At 28.1% G+C, this 25,334-nt stretch overlaps 8 protein-coding genes across 11 annotated transcripts in view; 2 read left to right on the plus strand and 6 right to left on the minus strand.

The window, feature by feature from the left end:
• LOC106786609 overlaps positions 1-797 on the minus strand; it is a 7,210-nt gene extending 6,413 nt beyond the window's left edge. The window contains exon 1 of the mRNA XM_014748168.1: positions 369-797. Coding sequence (XP_014603654.1) covers positions 369-423 — 55 coding nt within the window. The 5' untranslated portion in view covers positions 424-797. The remainder of the gene's footprint in view (positions 1-368) is intronic.
• Positions 798-1,837: 1,040 nt separating this feature from the next.
• LOC106786607 lies at positions 1,838-4,673 on the minus strand. Its single transcript, XM_014748165.1, has 4 exons — positions 4,002-4,673; positions 3,405-3,587; positions 2,935-3,075; positions 1,838-2,850 (listed from the first exon to the last, which is right to left on the minus strand). The coding sequence occupies exons 1-4, from the start codon at positions 4,152-4,154 to the stop codon at positions 2,773-2,775; spliced, it is 555 nt and encodes a 184-aa protein (XP_014603651.1). The 5' UTR covers positions 4,155-4,673; the 3' UTR covers positions 1,838-2,772.
• Positions 4,674-6,022: 1,349 nt separating this feature from the next.
• LOC106786621 (flotillin-1) lies at positions 6,023-9,380 on the plus strand. Of its 2 annotated transcripts, XM_014748201.1 has the most exons (11): positions 6,023-6,227; positions 6,495-6,570; positions 6,798-6,888; positions 7,024-7,167; positions 7,251-7,370; positions 7,640-7,648; positions 7,963-8,178; positions 8,263-8,450; positions 8,541-8,751; positions 8,837-9,001; positions 9,090-9,380. In XM_014748201.1, the coding sequence occupies exons 1-11, from the start codon at positions 6,176-6,178 to the stop codon at positions 9,105-9,107; spliced, it is 1,290 nt and encodes a 429-aa protein (XP_014603687.1). In that variant the 5' UTR covers positions 6,023-6,175; the 3' UTR covers positions 9,108-9,380. The 2 variants fall into 2 exon arrangements, with proteins under 2 accessions (XP_014603687.1, XP_014603688.1); XM_014748202.1 differs by lacking the exon at positions 7,640-7,648 and having other exon boundaries at positions 6,024-6,227.
• A 473-nt stretch (positions 9,381-9,853) lies between these two features.
• LOC106786624 (ADP/ATP translocase 1-like) lies at positions 9,854-11,745 on the plus strand. The gene is given in 4 exon segments (XM_014748205.1): positions 9,854-10,494; positions 10,539-10,820; positions 10,894-11,125; positions 11,220-11,745. Coding segments are annotated over 4 exon segments (984 nt in total). The 5' UTR covers positions 9,854-10,300; the 3' UTR covers positions 11,496-11,745.
• A 135-nt stretch (positions 11,746-11,880) lies between these two features.
• Positions 11,881-13,794, minus strand: LOC106786623 (uncharacterized protein CG1161). Of its 2 annotated transcripts, XM_014748204.1 has the most exons (6): positions 13,761-13,779; positions 13,580-13,668; positions 13,278-13,396; positions 12,567-12,681; positions 12,315-12,455; positions 11,881-12,194 (listed from the first exon to the last, which is right to left on the minus strand). In XM_014748204.1, the coding sequence occupies exons 2-6, from the start codon at positions 13,637-13,639 to the stop codon at positions 12,045-12,047; spliced, it is 585 nt and encodes a 194-aa protein (XP_014603690.1). In that variant the 5' UTR covers positions 13,640-13,668; positions 13,761-13,779; the 3' UTR covers positions 11,881-12,044. The 2 variants fall into 2 exon arrangements, with proteins under 2 accessions (XP_014603690.1, XP_014603689.1); XM_014748203.1 differs by having other exon boundaries at positions 13,580-13,794.
• A 367-nt stretch (positions 13,795-14,161) lies between these two features.
• On the minus strand, positions 14,162-17,226 carry LOC106786632 (syntaxin-12). Of its 2 annotated transcripts, none has more exons than XM_014748231.1 (6): positions 17,014-17,226; positions 15,864-15,981; positions 15,726-15,795; positions 15,475-15,640; positions 15,192-15,404; positions 14,162-15,119 (listed from the first exon to the last, which is right to left on the minus strand). In XM_014748231.1, exons 2-6 carry the CDS (start codon positions 15,970-15,972, stop codon positions 14,871-14,873), a joined length of 807 nt encoding a protein of 268 aa, XP_014603717.1. In that variant the 5' UTR covers positions 15,973-15,981; positions 17,014-17,226; the 3' UTR covers positions 14,162-14,870. The 2 variants fall into 2 exon arrangements, with proteins under 2 accessions (XP_014603717.1, XP_014603718.1); XM_014748232.1 differs by lacking the exon at positions 17,014-17,226 and adding an exon at positions 16,775-16,922.
• Positions 17,227-19,877: 2,651 nt separating this feature from the next.
• On the minus strand, positions 19,878-20,803 carry LOC106786603. Its single transcript, XM_014748161.1, has 3 exons — positions 20,663-20,803; positions 20,376-20,588; positions 19,878-20,288 (listed from the first exon to the last, which is right to left on the minus strand). Exons 1-3 carry the CDS (start codon positions 20,801-20,803, stop codon positions 19,878-19,880), a joined length of 765 nt encoding a protein of 254 aa, XP_014603647.1.
• A 1,463-nt stretch (positions 20,804-22,266) lies between these two features.
• LOC106786630 (venom carboxylesterase-6) overlaps positions 22,267-25,334 on the minus strand; it is a 9,242-nt gene continuing 6,174 nt past the window's right edge. Inside the window, exons 6-9 of the mRNA XM_014748226.1 lie at positions 25,126-25,291; positions 24,649-24,839; positions 23,335-23,621; positions 22,267-23,250 (exon numbers count right to left, since the gene is read on the minus strand). Coding sequence (XP_014603712.1) covers positions 23,040-23,250; positions 23,335-23,621; positions 24,649-24,839; positions 25,126-25,291 — 855 coding nt within the window. The 3' untranslated portion in view covers positions 22,267-23,039. The remainder of the gene's footprint in view (positions 23,251-23,334; positions 23,622-24,648; positions 24,840-25,125; positions 25,292-25,334) is intronic.

The raw sequence follows: 25,334 nt of genomic DNA on the forward strand, positions 1-25,334 counted from the left end.
TTATTATTAGCAGACGATAGAAGGAATGTGTTAATTTTCGAAAAAATATTCAGCCTAAGGGAAATATTAAAAAAAAAACAAAAAAAAAAAAGAAAACAAAATGCACGAGAAATCTATTTATTATTTTAATCATTTAATTTATTACTTCTCTTCTCTATACCTACAAAAAAAAATATTTATTAAAAAAATTCAAATAAAAAGATAATATTCTTTTCGAAGGAAAAAAACAATCGATCGTTCGATCACATGACACACAACATCCGCATACCAATTACTAATAAAATTCCAATAATTTTCCTCCTTCTATATATTCAATTTTCCATAAATCAAACAAATGAAATCTGAAAAATGAAATTGAAATATTTTACCTTTGGTGGAAGTTGACAATTCACCTGCAACGACGCTTCGCATTTGCGTTCCCATTTCTATTTTATTTTATTTTAATTTCTTTTCTTTTCTTGTTCTTTTTTAAAAAAATATACAAATACAAATACAAATCCGTGTCAAAGGAAGAGAACCTACTATTCACTTTATTTTAATAGAATGGTATGGTATACTTGTGTAATGGGGGACAAAAATTAAAAAAAAAGAAAATGTTCAATTAAAATCGTTAATCCTGTTGGTTAAGGAAAATCCGTCAAAGTTTTCTGGGCCAAAATGTGACACGTATAACTGAAATGTTTGAAACCTTTGAAACGTATTCGTCGTCGCGACCCGTTCGAGGTCCTGAGGTAAACTGACGAGCACATGCCTCGGACTGGCATACGATATGCTTCACGTTGAAACTCGCTTTGGAGAAAAGAAGGATAGAGATTGCGAGATTGGTAGAGAGGGAAATACTGAAAGAGAAAAGAAGACAGAGAGAGAGAGAGAGAGAGAGAGAAAGAAAAAGAGAGAGAGAGAGAGAGAGAGAGAGAGATAATAGGATTTAGGAGTGGGAGGGAAAGATACGAAAAGTATGAAACAAAAATGTGTATGTGTGTGTGTGAAAAAGAGAGAAAGAGAGAAAAGAGGAAAGGAAAAACCTCACGTGAGGTGGTCTGCGAGGATCGACGTGTAAAACTTCCATTCAACATCCAGGACACAAGTATAACTACAGGTAAGCATTGAAATAACCTGCCAGTATACGTTTCGTACAGTCCTCGTCGAAAATAGTTCAACGAAAGTTGGATTTTGTTATTGTTAACAATATTCATTTGAGATTGCTAATATTAAAATGAAAAAAGTAGTATCTATTGTAATTATATTCATTTTTTTAAAAATCAAATATTGATTTTTCGTTTGAATTATATTCTTTTCGGAGATGCCTACGCAACCCTTTAATTATATATAATACTGACCATTAAGGTATTTACAAATTATTTGTAATTATAAACTAAATTATTTTTGTATCCATTAAAACATTTATTTTACTGTTCAGATAAACAGAAACGACGTATTTATTATCGTATTTACGTATCCGGAAGTATATATGTTTGTTTTTTTATTCGTTTTAAAAACAATACAGATTGGCTAATAAGTTAATTTTAAAAAAAGTACATAATTATTATAACAGGTTTTATAATTTACAAACGTTAAGCTAGAAATATAATATTTAAATTAGAATGACCAATCAATCGTACAATTTGTCACACTAATCGTGATTATAAGAATATTTTAACTTTTAATTTTTCTGCATCTATTTTTAAACCATCCCGTATCATTATTGTGGTTAAGGTGGTGCACAATTTGGTCAGTGCGACTTCCTTTGATAATTTTATATTATTTTAATATTTCTCAATAACACATTAAACGACGATATAATATAATAGACTATTTAATTAAATTGATTTAAAAAAACAAATGTCTCAATTCTTGTATTACTTTAAATAACACATTCGACAAAAGGTGCACAGTATTATTGCAAATGCAATTAGAGAAAAAAACAAGAAAAAAAAATCTAATTGTGCAAGTAGCTTTTAAAGAAATTATTTCCACATTGTGTCGTTCCGCATTATGAATTTATCTTATCGGAATAAGAAACGTTATACCGAAAAGGTGTATTCTACGTAGATAGAAACGTCGTGATAATTAATTACTCGCTTATCGTTAATTGCGATGATGCATCGAACTCAAGAAAAAGTCAAATGAGATCACTCGGAGAACTTGACCGTCTACCGTTTCAATCCTTTTGTTTTTTTTTTCAACAATTGACCCTTTCCCATATTATTTTTTCGTTCTCGTTCTCGTTTTCGTTCTCGTTTTCTCTCACGTCTGCACAAAATTTCAATTTGACCATTTTGGCGTTCACCTTGTGCAACGAATAAGCAAGGAAAACGTCTAAATGGGCAACTAAACAGAGATGCAACGTGTTCACGCATGCCTTCTATCGCACTTCGAGACGACGACGACGAGGCAAGCACTTAAACAATTTATTTCACTTTCAATAGCTCTGAAATAAACTGTTCGTACCACTTTACGATCAATTTCCTGCGACAACGAAACCGGTATTCTTCAACGCGACAGACGATGACACGAAAATTCGTTCGAATTGTGAAATTTTGCATGAATGATTGTCATAATCGCCAAACAGGTCAAATACCTCTTCCACGTGTTGCTTTTATATACGAAATATTTGTTATGAAAGAGATTTTTACGTAAACACCTGAACACCTGTTTTCGTATTATTTGTTAAGAAATTTACCAATCGATAAAATTTTATAAATGCAACATTAATATACGCGATAATATTATAATATTCAATTGAAACCTATTATTTTGGAATATTTAAACCTATCTTCCCGTTTTATAATAAACGTAAGTCAAATAAGTATCAAATCCGTGCAATACACCGACAACTCCGCTCATAATCTGCAAATAAAATAGACAGATTGTATATACTTTCTAGATAGATATATTTAAATAAAAAGGAATGAGGTATTCTAATAAACTCACGTAAGCTGCTGTCATAGCTGGGTAAACATCAAATCCTGGTTTTAAATAATATTCCGGTAAGAGAAATAATTTGGTAGAAAAAGCGAGATAAGAGGCCGAACTCAGATACAAAAAACTTGCCAACGCGTTGAACATTATTTCCTGTAAGACAAACGAAAAAAGAAAATGACAATTTTTCTTAATGTAAAATACACGTGAATTCTAGTGGTTCGAAAGATAGACGAGTCAGACGTTTAATAAGATTCGAATCGAAATTCCGAACTCGAACTCGAACTGTCTGCGTGGTATTTTATTTTTAGCCAAGGAATAAGTATAAAAGTATTTGCATTCCTGTTATTCTGTTATTTGAAAACAATTTGGATATTTTGTTGTTTGCGCAGAGAAAACAAAAAAAAGGATGAAACATTAACATAAATGTTATTCCTACGCGATTAGATGTTATTGATGGAATTTAAATGTATCATACGTACGAAAAGTGAGGAACGTATAAGTCTGTAAGATTTTTCAGACAATATGTAGCAGACTAATAATACAGTGGATGTTAAAAAGCAGGCCGAGGAAGTTGTCAAAGATCCCTCAAAAGCAGACCCAATAGACGTGCTATACCTTAAACCATAATTGACTAGCAAACTCTGGATCAATCCGCTAATTATCTGCAAATAATAAAAAAGAAAAACACGCGACAAATGAATAAAGTTCAATTCATTGAATAATATTATACATTTCGTCAAATCGTTTATATTATTTTCAACCTAAAATTTGTGATAAAAAACATTTTGCAAATATATTTATACTTTGAATGTACGACCACAGTGTACGTGATAGAGTTAACAAAAATTATCTTCATTATTTTTAAACGATTTCCTTAACAATTCTTGAAACTTACATAATAACTCGTTTATACTATTTCATATGATTTTACTGGCAATAAGTAAATGCGTAAAAGGAAACAAAAATGATATTTCTCTTTATTTTCCTTTAATTAACCGTACAAACGTCGATAAGAATCTAAATTTATCCTCTCGTCGTTAATTCGAAATCGGATAAAGTTACTTAAGGTAACTCACCGTTTCGCAGACTTTCATAATTCCCGGCAAAGTTTTGAGAAACTCAACGTGTATGCAGGTGCAACATCTGCAGCAGCAACATTCGATACCTCCGGCTCTGTGAGTTCCGGAAGATGACATCCTGATTATCGGTCCTGTAGAGTTTTTCCCCATGATCCCTTATTTTAACTTGAACCACCAAAAAATAACGTATCGAATAAAAACTTCTTCCTCTCTGTTCCTTTTTCGATCGATCGATCGATCAATCAAACAATCAATCAATCAATCGATAAAATCAATTATTTTTAATATTCTTTTAACGAAGAATAACTGCAACGATTTAATTGTTCCTCGGCGATTTAATTGATCGATTTATTTACGTGTTGCTTGGCAGACATTGAAGTCGTTTAAAATTGCTTGCAGTTGATTCGATAACCCTCGTGAATTTGATTGTCCTCTAATTGGTTAAATAGCGATTAATTCACGTCATCAAAGGGGATATTATAAGTGTAGTTCATTGATCCTTTCGTTTCAAGTTACTGTTGCGATATATATATATATCTTTCGAATTTCACAACTTTCATTTGTATCAAATAGAATCGCGATTGTTCTACAATTTGTAAACTTGAAATATATAATGTGACGAGTTCGAGGATAATAAGTTTGGCTGCGAAATGAGACTAGAACCGTGACAACGAGATACTTTGGACGAACTGAGGATGTTTCACGAGTTCGTTCACAATGTTAAAATGTCGTTGCACCCCCAACGTCGTATTTAACACGGGAAACCGTCGTCTATTTCTGGCACGTGCCACGAGCCCAGGATGTGGAACCAACTGACTATGCATACGTCAAAAAAGGAAACATTAAAAAAATTTATCAGAAAAAATATCGATCAGCTTAGACAACAAATTGTTCTATTTATTCAGATAGATTTTGTTGCGGGTTCTTTTTTATAATTTTTGCTTTTTTTTTGTTTTTTAATTTTAGGATAAGTGGACGATACATATATATGTATTCTAATGAATGGTATCTATGATCGCTATGATAATATCTAACATATATGATTATAACCGACAAAGTAAGTACGTGCAAATATGGCTCGAGATTTACGATGCATGTGCATACACAATGCATTTGAGAAACACCGTATGCATTCCCGTGGTAATATCCTGTTCTCTCTTTCTATAACTTTATTAAAACTACTCTCACATAGAAGGTACGTGCAAATGTACATTCTGCTAATGGTCTAACTTAAAAGAAGTTTAATCTTCGTGAGAGAAATAAATACTGGCTACTATATGGAGCTCTGTTGTTTTATCTTTTTACTTTATTTCATTACATTTAATACTTTGGGTAATTCAATTTTATATACATCTAAGGGTCTTATTAATATTTCGAAATATGTTGATCAATATAATATGCTAATATTTTGTTCTTATTTATATTAATAAGTTTTAGTTATAATCGTTATAGTATAGAATTTTAGAAATTAATTACACATTCACTTTGTGTATACTACTTGCTATTAAAAGTTACTAGGAGATAAGCAAGTTTAAAAAATATTGAAATTCTAGTAACATTGTTAAGCATCATATCGGTAAGAGTAGTGCTCTACCTTGACAGTCGGTAATACGACGTTACCAATCGAAAAGCTCTGACGATAAGATAAAGGATTTTGATTGAACAAATAGAGTATGCAGTTAAGAGCACCTATTCGTTTTTTTCTGCTGTTAAGGTTCCTTGCCAGCGTTCCTACGATATATTCCAGCTTATACTGATAGAATAGATAGAAGCACTATTCCCTTTTTGCATTTGTAGTTTATATTTTATCCACGTTTGTTGCTTGTATACTGTAAGATTTAAACTATTACGAATATTTTAAACAATCTCTCTCTTATAAAATAATTATCTAAAAAAAAAAATGATATTTCCTCTCCAACTCAAAAAATTTTTAATCTTGTAAAATATTTATGCATACACTATAAATAAGTAAATTTTGAGACATAACACCAGATAGCGTTATTCGATCATTATTCTACTGAATTCCTGTAAAATACAATTATCTGGTATGACGTCATTCATTCTGGATATTATCTAAAAGGAACTTATAGTCGTATTAATATATACTATTCGTTATATCCAATTATTTCTTTTTAAAAGTACAATTGGTGATTTTTGTAACAGTGTCAAACATGAGTTATGGATTTGTTACTTGTGGTCCAAACGAAGCTTTAGTCGTTTCAGGTAATCATAGACAAAATTTAATCTATTTATTAAAAAACTTGTTATGAGTTTTCATCACGAGTTACATCAATAATTTCCATTAAGTTAATTGAAAAGATGAATTGAAATACATTGAATAATTGAACTAAATTTAATCAATTTTAATTTGAAAACATTTTTATATATTTTTTAATATGGCATAAAAATGTTTGTTTTTATTTAAGTTCAATTAATATTAAATTATTGGAAATGAAAATAAATGCAGTAATTAAATTAATTCATTTTAAGGATGCTGCTACAGCAAACCACTTTTGGTCCCTGGTGGGAGAGTATTTGTATGGCCCCTTGTTCAACAAGTTCAAAAGTATGTATTTTATTTTTAAAACTCAAATTTTATGTGTTAACACTTCTATTATTTTAAATAATACCGTATAAAAATAATTAACCAGTTAGCTGTTGCGAACTCTGAAAAGTTTGTACCTAAATTGTGTCCATGACATGACATATTTGTCAATTACAGCTAACTGATTAAATATAAATTAATTAACGCAATATTTAATAACGAATACAATATATTCATTATTTTTACAGAATATCTTTAAATACAATGACTTTACAAGTTGAAAGTCCTACTGTTTATACGTCACAAGGAGTGCCGATATCTGTCACAGGAATTGCACAGGTATCTATAATTAAATCATTTAATTTAACATTGTAATCTCATACGTGAATTTGTTTATATTATAATTATAAATAATTACGTAAAAATTTGGAACATTTTTAACTTTATTTTTACTGATTTAATTTAATATAACAGGTAAAAATCCAAGGACAAAATGAAGAGATGCTATCTACTGCGTGCGAACAATTTCTTGGTAAAAATGAAGAAGAAATTCATAATATTGCGTTAGTTACTTTAGAAGGACATCAACGTGCAATAATGGGCAGTATGACTGTAGAAGTATGTGAAATTAATTCAATTTTAAGTATTAAAAATTATAAAAATAGACATATAAAACAAATTTAAATAAATATTATTTCTAGGAAATTTACAAGGACCGTAAAAAATTTAGCAAAGAAGTATTCGAAGTTGCAAGTAGTGATTTAGTCAATATGGGCATTACTGTCGTATCCTATACACTGAAGGATATTCGAGATGAAGAAGTAAGTTTGCTTGTTTTAATTGTAATATATTAAATAGGTATATAACAAAAATCTGAAGAACTATTTAAAAACAGGAATAAAATTAAAGATTTTAATCATAACAACATTACACACATTTAAACTTTTTGCAATGCTAAAAGAACAAAACAAAAAGTCCCCCTTAAAAGATTTAATATGACTCTATTAGTAATTGCTATTAATAAGAGTTTACTGTAGTACTTCATTATATATTGCAAATATTGAATAAATTTTTGTTTTGCTACTTGCAGGGGGCAAAGGTATGTTCAATTTTGTTTTATCGCTATTTGTAATACAAGCACTTGGCTATATCTTCTCTGATGAATAGCACAAAATAATAAGACATCGGTCAAATGCAGTCTATGGTGTATTTAGAATGCTTGCTTTAATTATGCACAACTATTCTGTGCACATATGCTCAAACTTATTTTGTGATTAAACTCTTATAATTAATGTATGCATTTACTTTCTTGGGGCTTAATCCGGACTAAGCTAAAATCGTTATATTTGCCTTTAATTGTAAATGTAGATACATCTTTTAATATAATATTAAATGCGATCTAATTGTTTTTAGGGATACTTGAAAGCTCTTGGTATGGCAAGAACAGCCGAAGTTAAAAGAGATGCAAGGATTGGCGAAGCGGAAGCTCGCAGAGATGCTCAAATCAGAGAAGCAATTGCTGAGGAACAACGTATGGCTGCCCGTTTCTTGAATGATACCGAAATTGCCAAAGCGCAACGAGATTTTGAATTGAAAAAAGCTGCATATGATGTTGAAGTACAAACAAAAGTAAGATTTTGTCTTAAAATATTTAGAAATTTGTATTCATATCAACTACTATTATTTATAATTAAATTACTGATTGTGATTTAGAAAGCTGAAGCTGAAATGGCATTTGAATTGCAAGCAGCTAAAACAAAACAAAGAATTATGGAAGAACAAATGCAAGTAAAAGTAGTTGAACGTGGACAAGAAATAGCAGTACAAGAACAAGAAATGATGAGACGTGAAAAAGAGTTAGATGCCACTGTAAAGCGTCCAGCAGAAGCCGAAAAATACAGGTAAATTGATGTTAATTAAAAAAAATCAAATATACTACATTTTAAGCTTGCATATATAAGTACTATCTATCGTGAAATATATTTTTGCAGATTGGAAAAAATGGCAGAAGCAAACAAATTACGCCTTATGATGGAAGCTGAAGCAGAAGCGGAAGCTATTAAAATTCGTGGAGAAGCAGAGGCTTTTGCTATCGAAGCTAAGGCTAAAGCAGAAGCAGAACAAATGGAAAAGAAGGCTGCAGCATGGAATGAATACAAGAGTGCAGCTATGATAGACATGATGTTGGACACACTTCCAAAAGTATTGTTTTTTTTCACTCTCTATTAACTATATTATTTATTTGTTAAATAGTATATTACTATACTAACTATATGCTTATTATCAGGTGGCCGCTGAGGTAGCTGCTCCTCTTTCACAAGCGAAGAAGATAACAATGGTATCCAGTGGTAATGGAGCTGTTGGAGCTGAAAAATTAACAGAGGAAGTATTTAATATCGTTACTCGTGTTCCGGATCTTGTCAAGAACTTAACAGGCGTGGATATTACAAAGGTATTATCTTAAATACAATATTTCATTTATATAGTAATTAAAATATATCAAACTTAGATATTAAAAATGTATAAATCGTATTTTTCAGTCAGTACACGCAGCATAAGCAAAGGTAAAATAACCAACAATGTTTTCGGGAGTAACGTGCCAAAAATTACTTTCTTAAATAATTCTAAGAAGTATACATAATTATACCGTTGATGTGTTTATCTCTTGTAAAAGAGAAGTTATGCACATATTTCGATCTTTAAATTTCTATTATTTAAAGATTTCGATATTTATTACCAATAATTATTACCAAAACAAACACTTCCAATATTTTGTCAATTTTTTATATTTAAATATGTAAAGTAACACAAAATAGAAAATTGATATATCGAATCCTAATTACAATTTTCATTCCATGTAATTAGATTAATTGTAGGAAATATTTTATGTATGTATATGTGTTCTATAATAATTTGCGCACAATATTTTATTTTATTGAAAAATCATGCTTTAAGTAGTTTTGCAGGAATGTATTATTTTGTTATTATATGTTATTTTACATATTATATTTATTTTTTCTTTTCACATATTAAAAGAAAAAATATCTTTAGAATCTCAATTAATTATAATGCTTATTTTATGCATCAACGATTTTATACCACTGTGTGCCGAATACTATTCTTGCTGTAATCTTACACTGCATATGTATATCCGCTACATACTCTATATCTCTTTACTCTAAAATATACATAATTTAAAAATGCGTTAACGTATTCCTGTAGAACGGAATGATGTTACTTAACTAATCTAATCTAAATATGTAGAGATTCAACGATATATACTATAAATTAATATATTTTTCCGGATTATTAATATACATAAATAAATCATATGACCACTTCATAAAAGAAGAATTAATTATAGTTTATATTGTACGATCAACAATTTTAATCTTTAGATTTGTATAATCGTTGTAATTTATTAAATAAATTTTATGTAAACAAAATAATATTTAAAAGAATTTACTTATTGTCTAACCCTTTTTTATTTATCATACATTATATTGATCTCATTAAACAAAAGACTGTGGAGAGCCTCATATCAAAACATTGCAATTTTAGAGAAATTATTTAACTCTATCAAATATATTACACGTTAAACGAAGCAATGACTATTTAAGAAATTTCATAAAATTTTAAGTACGTTCAAATTAAACTATCTCGCACTATAACTCGCATAAGATAACTTTATGTAAATATCTTTGGTATTATATTAATAAAAAAGGGTTATTATTTTTATAGAATATACCATATGGAAGCACATAAATCATTTTTGTTAGATTTTTTGGCAGGTGGTATATCTGCAGCAATTTCGAAAACCTCAGTAGCACCTATAGAACGCGTAAAATTATTACTTCAGGTGCAACATACATCCAAACAAATATCACCTGAGCAACGATATAAAGGTATTTAAATTTTTATTTTATTTCAATGATAAATAATTACATTGAGAAATACTTGTCAAAAATCTAATTATAATTTGTTATTACAAAGAATTTAATCATTATTTTAGGTATGCTCGATGTATTCATACGTGTACCAAAAGAAACTGGTTTTCTTAGTTTATGGAGAGGTAATCTAGCTAACGTTATACGCTATTTTCCTACACAAGCTTTAAATTTTGCTTTTAAAGACAAATTTAAAACTATATTTTTGGGAGGCGTACCAAAGGAAGCATTCTGGAGAAATTTCATTGGAAATTTAGCTTCCGGTGGTGCTGCCGGTGCAACATCATTATTATTTGTATATCCTCTTGATTTTGCTCGCACCAGGTATTATAAATACAATATAATAATACTACAAAGTTTATAGAAACAAATATTATTACTAACAATTATGCTATAGATTAGCTGCAGATGTTGGAAAAGGTGCTCAAAGAGAATTTAGTGGAATGGGAGATTGTTTAGTAAAAGTTTTTAAAACAGACGGTTTGTTTGGTTTATATCGAGGATTCAATGTGAGTGTCCAGGGAATTATTATATATCGTGCAGCATACTTTGGACTTTATGATACAGCTCAAGGCTTTTTTTCTGATCCAAAAGCTACTCCATTATATGTTAACTTTCTTATTGCACAAGTAAATTTTTATATCGTCTTATTAATAATAATGTTTTCCTAGTTGTGCAATTAAAAAATTTACAAGAGATATATAACTCTTATGAATTTTTTAGGCTGTAACATCGCTGTCAGGACTTTTATCCTATCCTTTAGATACAGTCAGAAGAAGAATGATGATGCAATCAGGACGTAGTAAAGAAGAAGTGATGTATAAAAATACTTTAGATTGTTGGATTAAAATATTACGCAATGAAGGACCATCAGCTTTCTACAAGGGAGCATTTTCCAATATCCTTCGAGGGACAGGTGCTGCTCTCGTTTTAACGATATATGCTCCTATTAAAACTCGTATTGCTAACATAATATTTAAAGATGATACTTCAACATAGCAATTTATTTTTTGTATATTTATAAATTCAATAAAAATATTCTTTCTTCTGTTCTTTTTACATAAAATATATTTTGTAATCTAAACCGTTTAAATAATTAATTAATTAATACAGATCTTGTTTTCTTAACGCATTTGTAGATAATTTTCTATGCTGATATTTATTTTCCTACCATGCAAATGTTTTATATTAAAAATAAAATTTAAATTAAATTTCTATCTAGCGTGTTGTATTTTCATAACGATTTGAATCTTAATTTGACGATTGATCTTCATATATATATATATATATTACGTTATATATTATAATATTTTTGTTCAGTTAGAATAAAATAGAAGAAATAAAAATATTAATAGTATTATTTTTATAATAATACTTTTAATTTATATATATTTAAAACACAGTAGCAGCACTCTAGGCAGTTTTTAGATATACTTGCTGCATTAAAAACCAGTTAGATTGCAAAGATTATCTGCCATACTTCTATTTAGAGATGTGTAATACATTATTCATGATATTTGGTATTCTGTCATAATCAACTGAATATTTTTAATTAAGCATAGTATGTCGGTCATAAATATTACGTCGCTGTTCTCGAACTTGTCTCTTCCATTTATCTTGTTGGTGCCCTACACGATTTAAAACGTTTCCTCTTTCTCCCATTGGATGAGAAGATCCAGGTGCTACTGATGCATCATCCTATTATAGAAAATAGAATTATACTAATCCTTTTACACTTCATATATTACTTCACATATGCATAAATTAATAATTTCAAATGTAACATAGATGCTCGAAAATGTAATATACAGGTTTTACCTCTTCGTTATTGTGTTCGTGATAGCCAATATTAGTTGTGTTTTTATGAATCCTTTTATTCAATAATGGATCCAAACAAATTAAGAATAACATATAAATTACTAACAATGATATTACCCAAATAACAATTATTACCACAATCTGTAACATAAAGTATAATTCTTTTTAAAAAATTTATAATATTTTTGGTATATAAAATATATAAATAGGTTTTATAATAATGTATTTAAAAATATTTAAAAAGAATCATACTTTAATAATAGTTGTGTTTCTATTTTCATATTTGCAATCGCATCTAGGACAAAATATTTCTTCTTTAGTCTTTATTTGATCTCCAAGTTTTGGTAAAACAACATCTTCACATTTACTGGAACAGATAAAATTTTTACTGGAATTGTTGCGAAGATTATGAACATTACTTTCAATTTACTTTTGTGATAACATCTATCTAGTATTCTTTACTTTTTATGCATTTAAAAATAACATTTTAAGAGTAATGTTTTAAAGCAATTAATTACAATTAAAGTAATCATCTTAAAGGATAATATTATTGCATATGCACATTGAAAAATTCTAATTAGTAATAGTAATAATGATGCATCTTTTCAAATGATATTAACATTGTTATACCTATACCGATTTATAATAAATTATAGTAATATATTATCGCAATCAAATGAAATAAATAAGAAAATAAAATTTAACATACGTATATGTGTATACACTTGTTGACTAAAATATGCAAAACATATGCAATACATAAAATAATTTTTACTTATTAAAATATGCTTCTGCATAAATATCTGCAATAAAGTGATTCCTTTACACAATACTAACTAATATGAAATGCAAGATCCATAGATTTATAATTTTAATCGCTGTATAGATATAACTTGTAAATAAATTGTAAAATATATAAGCGGTAAATTAAAATATATAATTTATAATAAAAATGGATATTACCATTGTGATGGTGGGACATTAATGATAACAATTAATCGATCTAGCGAAGGCTGTGTGGTATTTATCACAGAGGAAAGACTTGGACAAATACATTTACATCTTTTATCATCGTACTGTGCCTGTAATTATATAATTACTTAATCAAATGTTTGATTACGCCTATAATTATAATATTATATATTCATAATCTATATATTTAAACGTAATAAGATCAAACAATAATTGTTAAAATTTCTCATCTTCTTTTCTATATGGATTATGAATACAAACACATTATTTTGTCTTATATGAATGATTCTAACCTCACATTTTGACAGAAACACTAAAATAATTGTCGCTGGAATTAATGTGTACTTCCACATTGTACACTGTAGACGCTCATTGAGCACAACTGTTTATAAATATTATTTATATATTATATTATTCTTACTTTTTTAAATAAAATCGATCTTAAAAGTAATCTCTAAGAATGTTAAACCTTACTGTCAAACGTTAATCAGTGCTGTCAAATAAAGAAACACAAATTTCATTACCAACATGAAAACTTTTAAATATATATATGCATACATACATCACGTCTAGCAAAATTTATATAAATTTATTGATTAATTTTGATGTTTTGGACCAATTATAGTTTAATGATTAAATGAATTTTAAATAAAATTATTTTTTTTCTATCATTTTTACTCTCTCTTTAACTCCTCTACATCCAAATACTTAACCATGTCCATCGTTCCTCGACTGTAATGATTGTTTACAAGAACTAATTTTTTCAATAAGGCAAAACTCTGTATATATATATATATATATATACATAAATATAGTATTAATTAAAATTCTTTTTAGAGAATTATTTTAAAACATAAATTTATAAAAGGATGTGCTTACATTTTTATGTATTATAGAAATAATTAAGATTATTATAAGGTTTATTACATTTTGATTAAAATAGATCAACATTCTTAGAGATAATATAATACATTAACTTATATCAACATCGTACATTATTTGATACTCTGTGTAAATAACTTACTTTCATGCTTTACCAGGAATGAATAGAAATTTTGAGTTCATTTACATAGTGCAATATAATAATAAGCAATCTATACAAATTCATTCGATCATTACACATAAACATATTGTATGGTGTTTCGTGTGATTATTTTATAATAAGCTTGTATATTTTTAAATATATATATTATTAAAATTATATAAACGATTACCATGAATATATACTTAATATTTATATTATTTTACATACACACACGTACGTATGTATACATAAAACTTTAATATATAATAATACAATATATTAAGTAATTAAAGATATAAATATATTGGACAATCATAGACATACCATTAGTCTTATACACAAATAATATCTGATGCAAATTATCATCTCAAATAAAAATAAATCGTAATTTACTTATATATTTCTTTTTCGGAAAAACACTTCACTTGCTTAGTAATGTTAAAGTGTTTAACTTCCGTAAGATATTCTAACAACATTTTTAATGTCGTAATTTATAATTACAGGACGCCTATTCATCATCTTGTTACTAATATCAAATTTAAATTCATTAATCAACAGGTTTAAGAACTTCGCCAAACTATAATTCCAATCAAAATGGACAATAATATTACTCCAATTATGACAAGAATACATTTTTTTTTACGCAACTTATTTTGATAAACACTTGCTTGCCTTACGTGAGAAGTTGCTTCATTGACCGATACTTCTGTTCTTTCCACTGAAGCTTCTATAGAATCAACAACTTCCCCTTGATCATACACTAAAGCACCAAGATCTTTAAAAATTTGATTAATATCGCTGATATTACTCTAAAAGAGAAAAGCATTTTTTACTCATTGTTTTAATAATTCTTTAATGAATATTTAAATATATATTCTTACCTCTAATTGTCTTATACTTGCTTCTTGTTCTTCTAACATTCGTAAATTTTGTTCTTCTTTTAATTGCTGCTGTTGTATTTGTTTCTGCGTTCTGCTATCTTGCAATTCGATTAAAGTTTCCTGTTTCTTTTCTCCAAATGGAGCAATACCCGCACTAGCTTTAGCTTTTCGAACCATTTCTTTTTCTTTTGTGGCAGCGAGTCTTTGTACAGCCTGAAAAGCATATTTATTAACGTAAACTGTATAGTGTTAAAAAAAATTATACATATATATGGATTATTACTTGGAAAGAATTTAACGCTGTTGTAAATTCATCCTGTAGCCGTTCACGTTGCATTTTACGTTGCCTTTGTTCTCCCGGGCTACTTGAGCCCGAGTTATTAGCTAGATCACGTAAATGACCACTAGTATCTTTTGCAAGTTGTTGTGTATAATGTTGTATTTGATGCCTAAAAGGAAATATTTGATACATTATTAATAAAATTAAACAATAATAAATGTTAGATGTTAATTCAATATAAATTTTCACCGTACAATTTGTTTCTAAGTTCTTGTGAATCTGTAGAACTACCCAATTGATTAACCATTTTTTGCATTGAAGATACTAAAATCAAAGGTATATATTACATTATTGTATTAAGGTAATGTTTTTATTATACTTTGATTACTTACCATTTTGTGATATCTTCAATATAGAGGTACCTATAGTTTGAGATAACCTGCTAAAATCTTGTTCCCTGGCAGGGCCACCGTTATGGTAAGAAGAAAATCCAATATCCATTTTGATTTGCTTTATGTATAGTAAAATAAAGATTAAATTATATATGCTTGTACAATATATCAAAAAGATCTTATTTTAATGAAGATTACATATTCAACTTTTACATGAGTTACTTATTTGCCAAATCGACTAACTATACAAAACAAAAAGTATTGCATACATTGTCGTATCATTTATTATTCAATGGTCATCAAAATAGCTTTTAATTAATAGCGTTAAGCCTAATCATTAAATATATTTCTTTTAAACATAAAAAGTTGAGCATCAATTAAGGGCTTCGATAGCAAATTTAATAAAAATTGTTGAACTAGAGTTAATCGCTTTGACCAGTGAGCACACACAGTTCATATATATATATATTATATATTAATTAATTATATTTAATACATTTACATGTGTATTATAATTTGTCAATGAATATTATAAAAATTATGTCAAAGTAAGCTGTTTAAATGAAATGTAACTTACGTGAAATAAATTATTCTATGATATATTTGTTTTATTTTATACCATTTAATTTTAAAACAATGAAGAATGTTGATTGTTTCTATAAACAATTAATATATATATATATAATGATTAATAAATATGATTAATAGATATGATTAAAAATCTTGAACAAATCAACAATAAACTGATAGTCAGATTACAAAAATGTCAAAAAGAACCACCGCCCGTTAACGATATTTCTCTTGTCAACAAATTAATAGGTCTACTGTATACCATATGCAGTGACTCAGAAGTATCCATTTCATAAGTATGAAAGGATGTTAATCGAATCAAACCTGCTATTTTCACAAACCTTTATGTCATTTTCTCAAGTTCACTATGGGAAGCTCTAAAACTTCTCACAAATCGATAAAAGCCTATCACAAATACTAAATAAATATAATCACTACACGTCATCCATAACAAATAAATACGTGAACATTTAAAGTCCAATTGTTCTCTTTCTTTCAATACAAAACAAAGTAAAAATATCTAAAGATAAAAAAATTAAAATTTGTTAAAATATCAATTGTCATTAAGTCGTCGACATACCGTTGAGTAGTAATCACTATTGCAGGATAATATTAATAAGTTTGTTGATTTTAAGGTTATTCACGTCTTTTTTAACTATTTTATTAGAATAGCAAACAGAACTTATTTGTCACTGATGTAGATATGTTACAATTTAGGCATCTTTGATATTTTTCACTTTAAGACTGATTTTACCGACAAAATGTATAGAATAAGACTGAATTATCGACTGGAAACAATTCTTATCAAAATACATCAGCGCTCTCTATGCACAAGTGAAACTAACACAATTTCCACTATAATATATAAAAATTACTATCATCCAGTAAATTATTTATAATCGAATCATTTTTTCATTTTCATATAAAAAGATATATATTATAAATTATTATTATTCATATAAAAGTTTAGATTTTATTTTTTAAAAACTTTTACTATTTTTATCCAATCCAGATGAGATTTTTTATAATTGCACTTAATGATCCAATGAAAAGTTCAAGATATCTAAGTTGTGGAAATAATAGTCACAAACTAGGCTATAAAAGAGAACTACTTTTAATTTATTAGAACAATACAAAGCTGTGACCTATTTGAAAGAATTGGAATAGCAATAAAGATTTTTTTATCGCAGTGAATTTAAATAGTCCCGCGGTGAATTTAAAGTTCTACGGCGCATGCGTACTGTGTTATCTTCAAAATATTACGCGGGCTAATGAATAAATTAATTTCTTCTGAATCTTTTTTAAAAATTGCCAAGTATATCTTTTATATATGTATTTGATACATATAAAGATGAGAAAGTATATACGTGTCGATACAGCAATTAATTCATATACACGTTGTAACATAATAATGCAATACATATTCTACAAAATGTGTACGGAAAAGATATGTATGGAAAAAGTGGTTAAAATCAAATCGGATTAATATCTTAATTTTTAATTAATTAAAATTAAGCTCCTGGAATTCGCCGAGGGATATAAACATAGACTCGTTGAACTTTAGCTTCCTCTATGCCCGTCTCTCTTTTTCTTTTTCTTTCTTTAGGACCTACATATGTATTAAAATTAATTCTTCTCCGAAATAAAATAAAATGAAAATTACATTAAAAAAATTCTTGTTTGTGCGGTGTGTGGTATCTGTAAATGTATAAAAAGTATTAAAAAACATTATAAGGTAATTAGTTGCTGTATATGGAATGGACAAAAGGAACCAAGGAAAGGAATAAAAGAATATGGTATTAATTAGGAAGTTAAAAGAAACTAATTACAATTATAATGCTTATTGGTAAGCGGTCTTTGCTAGATTTTACTTGTAATGTAATGTATAGCATATAAAATATGATAAACATTACACGGAAAGTAATATCCATTGCCCGGGTCTAACCACGAGGAGGTAACCGCTTCCGAAGACCCACGAGGGATGTGCATCCTGAAGATGTCCATATCCAAAAAAAATTAAACGAAAGAAAATTATTTAACTGAGAACGTTTTTTAAGAAATCTAACTCTTAGGCCCCACCCCAAGAGTTTCACCTATTCGCAAGTAATACGTTTACGTGTCGAAGTCTAACAAGGAACTGATTCAAAACAATATAAATTTTATGTTTATATATTGGCTCAGTAACGAAATAAAGTTTTAAAAAAGTCATCTAAAAACATAAAAGACAAATATATCAAAATTATTTTTTATTAAAAATACGTTAATAGGTAATGTAATATTTCAACCAATATATATGTTAAAACACACTGAAATATAAAAAGAGTGTATTAGAGAATTAAAATAAATGTTAATTATTTGTTAAAAATGTCTATTGTTGTTAAAAAGCTAGGAGTATATGTTCTGTGATCCGTCTTCCTCGAAATGCACCTTGAGACTGGCACTTTATCTTCTATGAAAATTCTTTTATTAAAAGTTGTTTATATGACTTTCCGAACGTTGCGCATATGTAGAAAGGGAATAATCAATAAATGAATAAAATTTTAGATTATAGCATTCTCATTTTAGTATTTTTTTAATTTTTACGTAATTGTTTAAACTAATGTGCATTTGTTGTAACGTTCCTATCAGTGGTGACTTTGGAGGGGGAAAATTACATCGAAAAGAATATCAAATCGAAATAATTTAATATTAGAAGTACGTAAAAAAGACTGTAATGTTCAAATCAGTACATATATGTAAAAAACACCCTGAAATATAAAAAGAATGTATTAGAGAATTAAAATAATTGTTAATTAATCGATAAAAATGTCTATTGTTGTTAAAAAGCTGGGAGTATATGTTCTGTGAACCGTCTTCCTCGAAATGCATCTTGAGACTGGCACGTTATCCTCTGTGAAAGTACTTTTATTAAATATTGTTTATATGCTTTTTCGAACGTTGCGCATGTTTAGAAAGGGAATAATACATTAAATTGCATTGAAAAATGCAAACTATGACGTCCGGTGACTCCACGTTGCTGTCATGGGAAAACTATCGGGTAAGAAGTGCCGGTGGCTTCACATTAGTGCCATGCAAATTTTACTTTACTTCAGGTGCATATAGATAAAATATGCCAAAGGGGGAATATTTTTTACAAATAATTTTTAACATATTAGAGATTTATAAAAGAGATTTTGTCACCAACGAAATGTATTTTGAAAGAGCTGTAAGTCTAATACATTATTGAATTATTAAAATATTTTTATGGATTTTTAATTACGGATATATACATGGTGTCCCATTTAAATCGACAACATAGACAAAAAATATCACCATAAATAATATTTCCAACTTTATTCGTATTTTATCAAAGACTATAAAACGTCTGACATATGATACGTAAGCGCAATTAAGGAATAGGAAAAAAAAAAAAAAAGAATTGATTAATGAAGCATCGAGTGAATATTAAATATCATCTTTATGTTTTTCGCTTACGTCATTATAATCGAGTACCTTTCCCATAAAAGCAACTGAATAATTTCCTTTACCGGGATCACCGAAAACAACAGTCTCGTTAACGATCCAACGACTATAACGTATTTCGGATAAAATAGAAAAACCGATTTTTTCGGCTAAAGATTGATTATGACCGGATGTAAAAACACCACCTACTGCTGGCAGTTTCATCGTTCTTGCCGATTGTATGAAAGCATGCAATAATGCGGATTCGACGCCTTTATTTTGATAAGTTGGATGAACGCAAAGAATATAAATGCGTAAGTAAAGATCGTGTCCAAATTGAACGTAAGCTTGGGACTGAACGGTAACTTCGTTAACTAATTGCTTTATTTGTTTCAATGATTTTCCTTCGATTATCTAAAATAAAATCAAATAAACAAGCATGTAATTCAACTTTAATGATATATACTTTCGAAGAAGATACCTTCGATGAACAAAATTTACTTGATTACGACTAAAAGTATTCATCTTTTCCGAATCACTGTTAATTCTTGTAACAGCAACTCCAACAACTCGTCCAGAAGTTCCACTGAGTGCCACCAAACTTAACGTATCTTTCATCCACGTTTTTATTAAATTTAAATAACAATTGACCGATAATTTATCCTTCAGAAATGATATTGCTTTGCACATTGGTTCATCGTTAAAGTAATGATGCTGTGTGTCGGTTTATGAAAATTAAATAATACTTAAAATTATTGAATTCAATTTAAAAAACGAATCAACTAAACTTTTATCAAACGACATGCTTCGTCATACAAAGACTCATCCAGGTCTTGTATTTTACAATAAATTGAGGAATCCCATTCGAGCGGTGCATACATTCTTGCTTCCATTTCAAGTAATTTGTCATCTTTATCATTCTTGTCCATTACTGATGAAGAACTATTTCTATAAACACACGGTTATTAATTTATTTGATTTTCTTATCGAATATGATATTCCAATTCATTATGTAATGATTTCATAATCGAATCGAATCGATTCATTAATCGAATACATCGAATCGTACAATTTTAACACAAGCCTAAATTAATATATATATTGAAGTATTAATAATAATAAAAAAATTGTTACAAAATGTTACAAAATGGAGACAGTACGATGACATTTAAATTACTTTCACGAAGAAGAACAACCTATTTCAATTTATCCGACATTATTTCAGTAAATAATTTAAATCCAATTCGTAAAACAAGGGAAAATGTAAATGATGCGATAGTTTTGCAAAGAATGTCTAATGGTTATCGAATCGTGAGCCTCGAAGAGGATCAATTTATGGAAGCATTGAATTTTATTCGAGTACACTCGCAAGAATAAAATTTCATCACGTATTAAAATATTACATTCATTGGAATTTCATTTAATTTTATTTTTATTTAGAACACACACAAAATATATATTTATGAATTTGATTCGTTGAAGTTGATCTGTTTTTTTTTCGAGATTTATTTAAATTTAGGGTTTCAATAATTTTGATCATGTTAATGCAATGCGTTCAACGATACAGGATGGTTTCTTCGAAGAGGAACCAATGTGCGAAGCTACAGATTTGTTGAATGATATGAAATCGTTAAAAACTTCGCTTAAAATAATATATAAAAAATTGTTGGACACGCAAAGTTGTTGTGCAGTTAAAGAAGGTGAAAATAAGATCGTAGGAGTTGCAATTGCTTCGATAAATTTGATGGGAGATCACGTACGATCGGAAACACGAGTAAAAGTAGATCTTTTCTTTTTTTTCCCCCCATAACACACAATTTATGTTATAATATTATTTTATTTATATTGTTATATTTGGAATGTTGTTATTTAAAAAAAAAAAGAAAATAGAATACAAACGTACAAACATAATTTGTTGAATGAGCATAATAAAATTGCTGCATTAAAATTGTTTGCATTTTTACACAATAAACGCAATACCAAATATACCATAAAATTAAGTTATATTTTTTTGTTAATCGTCAAAATATGCGTTGCGAAATTATTTCAATTATGCATTAATTGTTTATTAGAAGATCTTATTAATTTGATCCTATTTTCAATTTATATCTTTCTATTATTTTTTATCTTTGCAGCCACATCAGGGTGATGCGATTTTCAATATAATGAGCATAAAAAGTTGTGTTTTTTCAAAAGCACGTCCTTATGAACGATTAGAAATCGAGAAATTTTTTCGCATACATTTGTTATACGTAAACAAGAATAATCGAAAAAGAGGTATTGGAACTGCATTAACAAGTTGTTGCATCGATCTAGCAAGAAATCTGTTAGCACCAGCCTGCATAGGAGGATTTAGTTCAACGATAACTCAAATTATTGGTAAATAATTATCAATGGATTTTTCATATATTTTTACATTAATTTTAATATGTTTCATTTTTTGTAATATTACACGTATAAAGCACGTAAATTAGGATTTACATTACTAGCCGAAGTAAAATATAAAGATTTTCAAATATTCAACGACGAATCGGAATCATTCGAAATTCCATTCAAAAATGTGATCAATGGAAATAATTCCTTGGCTTGTATGGCTTTACCCATCAAATTATCTACACTCCCGTTACGACAATTAACGCCCGAAATTTTCAATAACAAAGAACAAACTTCTCGCATCAAATCTAAACGAAAATAATTGGATTTTATGTAAGAATAATGTTTATCAATTATATACTCCCCACAATTATTCAACATTCTATCATCTTATATTTTAAATTATTTGATACAATTTTTCTTTTACGACGAATCAAACAAAAGGTTTTTAGTTTTACAGGATTGCAAGCTCGGTCAAGTGCACGCGTACCACCCACCACCTGACCAATTTTCTAATTTACCTTTCGTAAAAAAACACGATATCTTATTTTATTAATATATTTATCCTACGTTACACATATACCCCGGATAGAATTTTTCTCGTAGATAAAATCGCATAGAGAGATCCTTATTTATAATAATTAACTTAATTACTTCAGTCATTTTAATTTTTTCATATGCAAGCGTTTTTTTATCAACGTTTGTAAACCATTCAAAAATACAGTCTCGTGTAAACATTATTTTTCGCATTAAATACGAAAATACACGATCATAAACGATAGATACTTTTTCTTATAATTCTTCTTTTATAGTAAAATGCATCTCGTTCGTGTTATTTTGATTAATACAGGCCGGCAAATTATCCCAAAATTCTCTTCTTTTAGGATGAAGATCGCGAGACATTGATAACTTCGTATTATTTATATAATAATATTCCAATGCCTCTGTTCTCACCGGTTTCCATTTTTCTGTTATGATATTTGTTATTTCCGGTGTTGGGTTTCTAAGAAAAAAAAAAAAAAGAAAAAGAAAAAAATAATATCTAATATATAAAATAATAAATAATAATAATAATAATAATAATTACCCAGTCTTAGCGAAATTAAACCACAGCGATGTCATAGTGTCAATCATTTTTTGATCCTCTTTACTCGGAGAAATTTCCTTAAATAATTGTTCACCAACCGGAAAGAGATAATGCAAATCATCGGCATGAGTAACACCATAATCTGCGCTATCATCACCGAATATTTTGCTAAACGAGACACTACCTTTGTATGCAAAGTAATAAAAATAAATAGGAGACGATTGGGTTTTAAAGTAATCACGAATTGCAGTACGTGCACCATGGTTGAACCAAGCATCGCTGTACATCTGAATCAAACAAAAAAGAAAAAAAAAAAACAATATATTAATATCTTATTCAAATTTATATTATCGTAATTTTTAATTATTTTGATACAAATTTTTTCTACGAGAATTTAAAAAGATTTAAGATCCAAACACATTCTAGATTTATATTATATATTAGGCAATTCTTATATATATAATTTGTGCAACAAAAATTTCGATATTGAAAAAATATGAGATCTAATAATACGTTTTAATAATTAATCATGATATAACAAATCGTACAATAAATATAATAAAAAGAAAAAAAGAAAATGTGATTACTGTAATACGTTTAACGATAAACGCGGCCCTGAAATCGGATTTGTAATACGTATTACGCAGATAATATTTTTTGCATCTTTTCCTTTATATATATGCTAGTTTTGTATAATATTATTCTAAGAAAACATGAAAATTATCCATGATAAGGAAAAATTGAAAAATATCGGAAAATTTATGACGCAGCAATATTGCATCTTCGCGATGCATTTTAATTAACATACTAGTTATCATTTTGAATTATCCCAAGGCACCACTATAATCTCTTTTCAAACTTATAATAGTAAAAAAATTAAATTACTTTCCTCTTCCAATATAATTATAGTTATTCGATCTTGTAATTATCACTTATTATTTTTCTAAACGTCAACATATTAAACGTTTTCACGATTTTATTAAATTTAAGATAACTATATTCGATAAACGATTTATTCATGCTATCAAATTAAGTATACTTAATAATTGCGTATACTATAAGTATCAAACAATTATAGAACGTGCACTTTTCGTTTTATCATCATGTTTCTTGAGTTCTTACTTTTTTTTTCTTTTTTTTTTTTTTTTTAATATATGTGCATATACATTTTTTTGTTAATTCTTTAATCATTTGATTCTAATTATCGATCAAGATTTTTACGATTCGGTTTTATTGTTTTTAATGGAATTGTTTTCTTTTTCAAACGAGATAAAATTAAAGATATAAATGTATCAGATATGAATTATTACTTACATCAACAACTTGCATGCGAGTAGAATTATCTATAGGATTTCCTTGGAAATAAAATTCCCGTATCGCTAGACTTATTTTATCGTGTAGATAATCGGGACAGGTTTCACCATGCAGCAAGGTAACCGGTGCAATGTTCGCAAATTCATCGTTCATTCTTTTTATCAGTTCGCCTTTGGACTTGGTATACAGTGCTGAAATCAATGAATTATTTTATGCTTCGATAAAATCCTTCCGAGAAATCCTTCGCCAATTTTTTCTTTTTCCTTCGCGTACAAGAAAAACTTGGAGAAAAAAAATTTGTAAAAATATTTACGATCTAGTTCACATTTCCAAGGATTTCTAAATTTTCTAAATGTACTCTTTTTAGATATTTTTAAAGAAATCAGGAATAAAAAGTACATATATACTTCCGACATTTTTCTTTTTTCTTTTTTTTTTTTTTACAAAGAAAAACACTTTACTTTTTATTACACTTACACGGTACTTTGAGTGATCCTTCTTCTGAAGTAATACCAGTCATCCATGGAATGTCTGTCATTTCTCCAAGTTTTGTTATAATTGCAGGATCTTTAGTAATGAATGCATTTGGATGATCTGGTTCGATTACTGGTCTGAATGGTATCATTGGACAATAACCAAATTTCTGGAAAATTTTTTTAATAAATTTTTACCTAGGTATATATATA

The sequence above is a fragment of the Polistes canadensis genome, unplaced genomic scaffold (assembly GCF_001313835.1).
Source record: "Polistes canadensis isolate GaletaPanama2010 unplaced genomic scaffold, ASM131383v1 scaffold_78, whole genome shotgun sequence".
Taxonomy (NCBI): Eukaryota; Metazoa; Arthropoda; class Insecta; order Hymenoptera; family Vespidae; genus Polistes; species Polistes canadensis.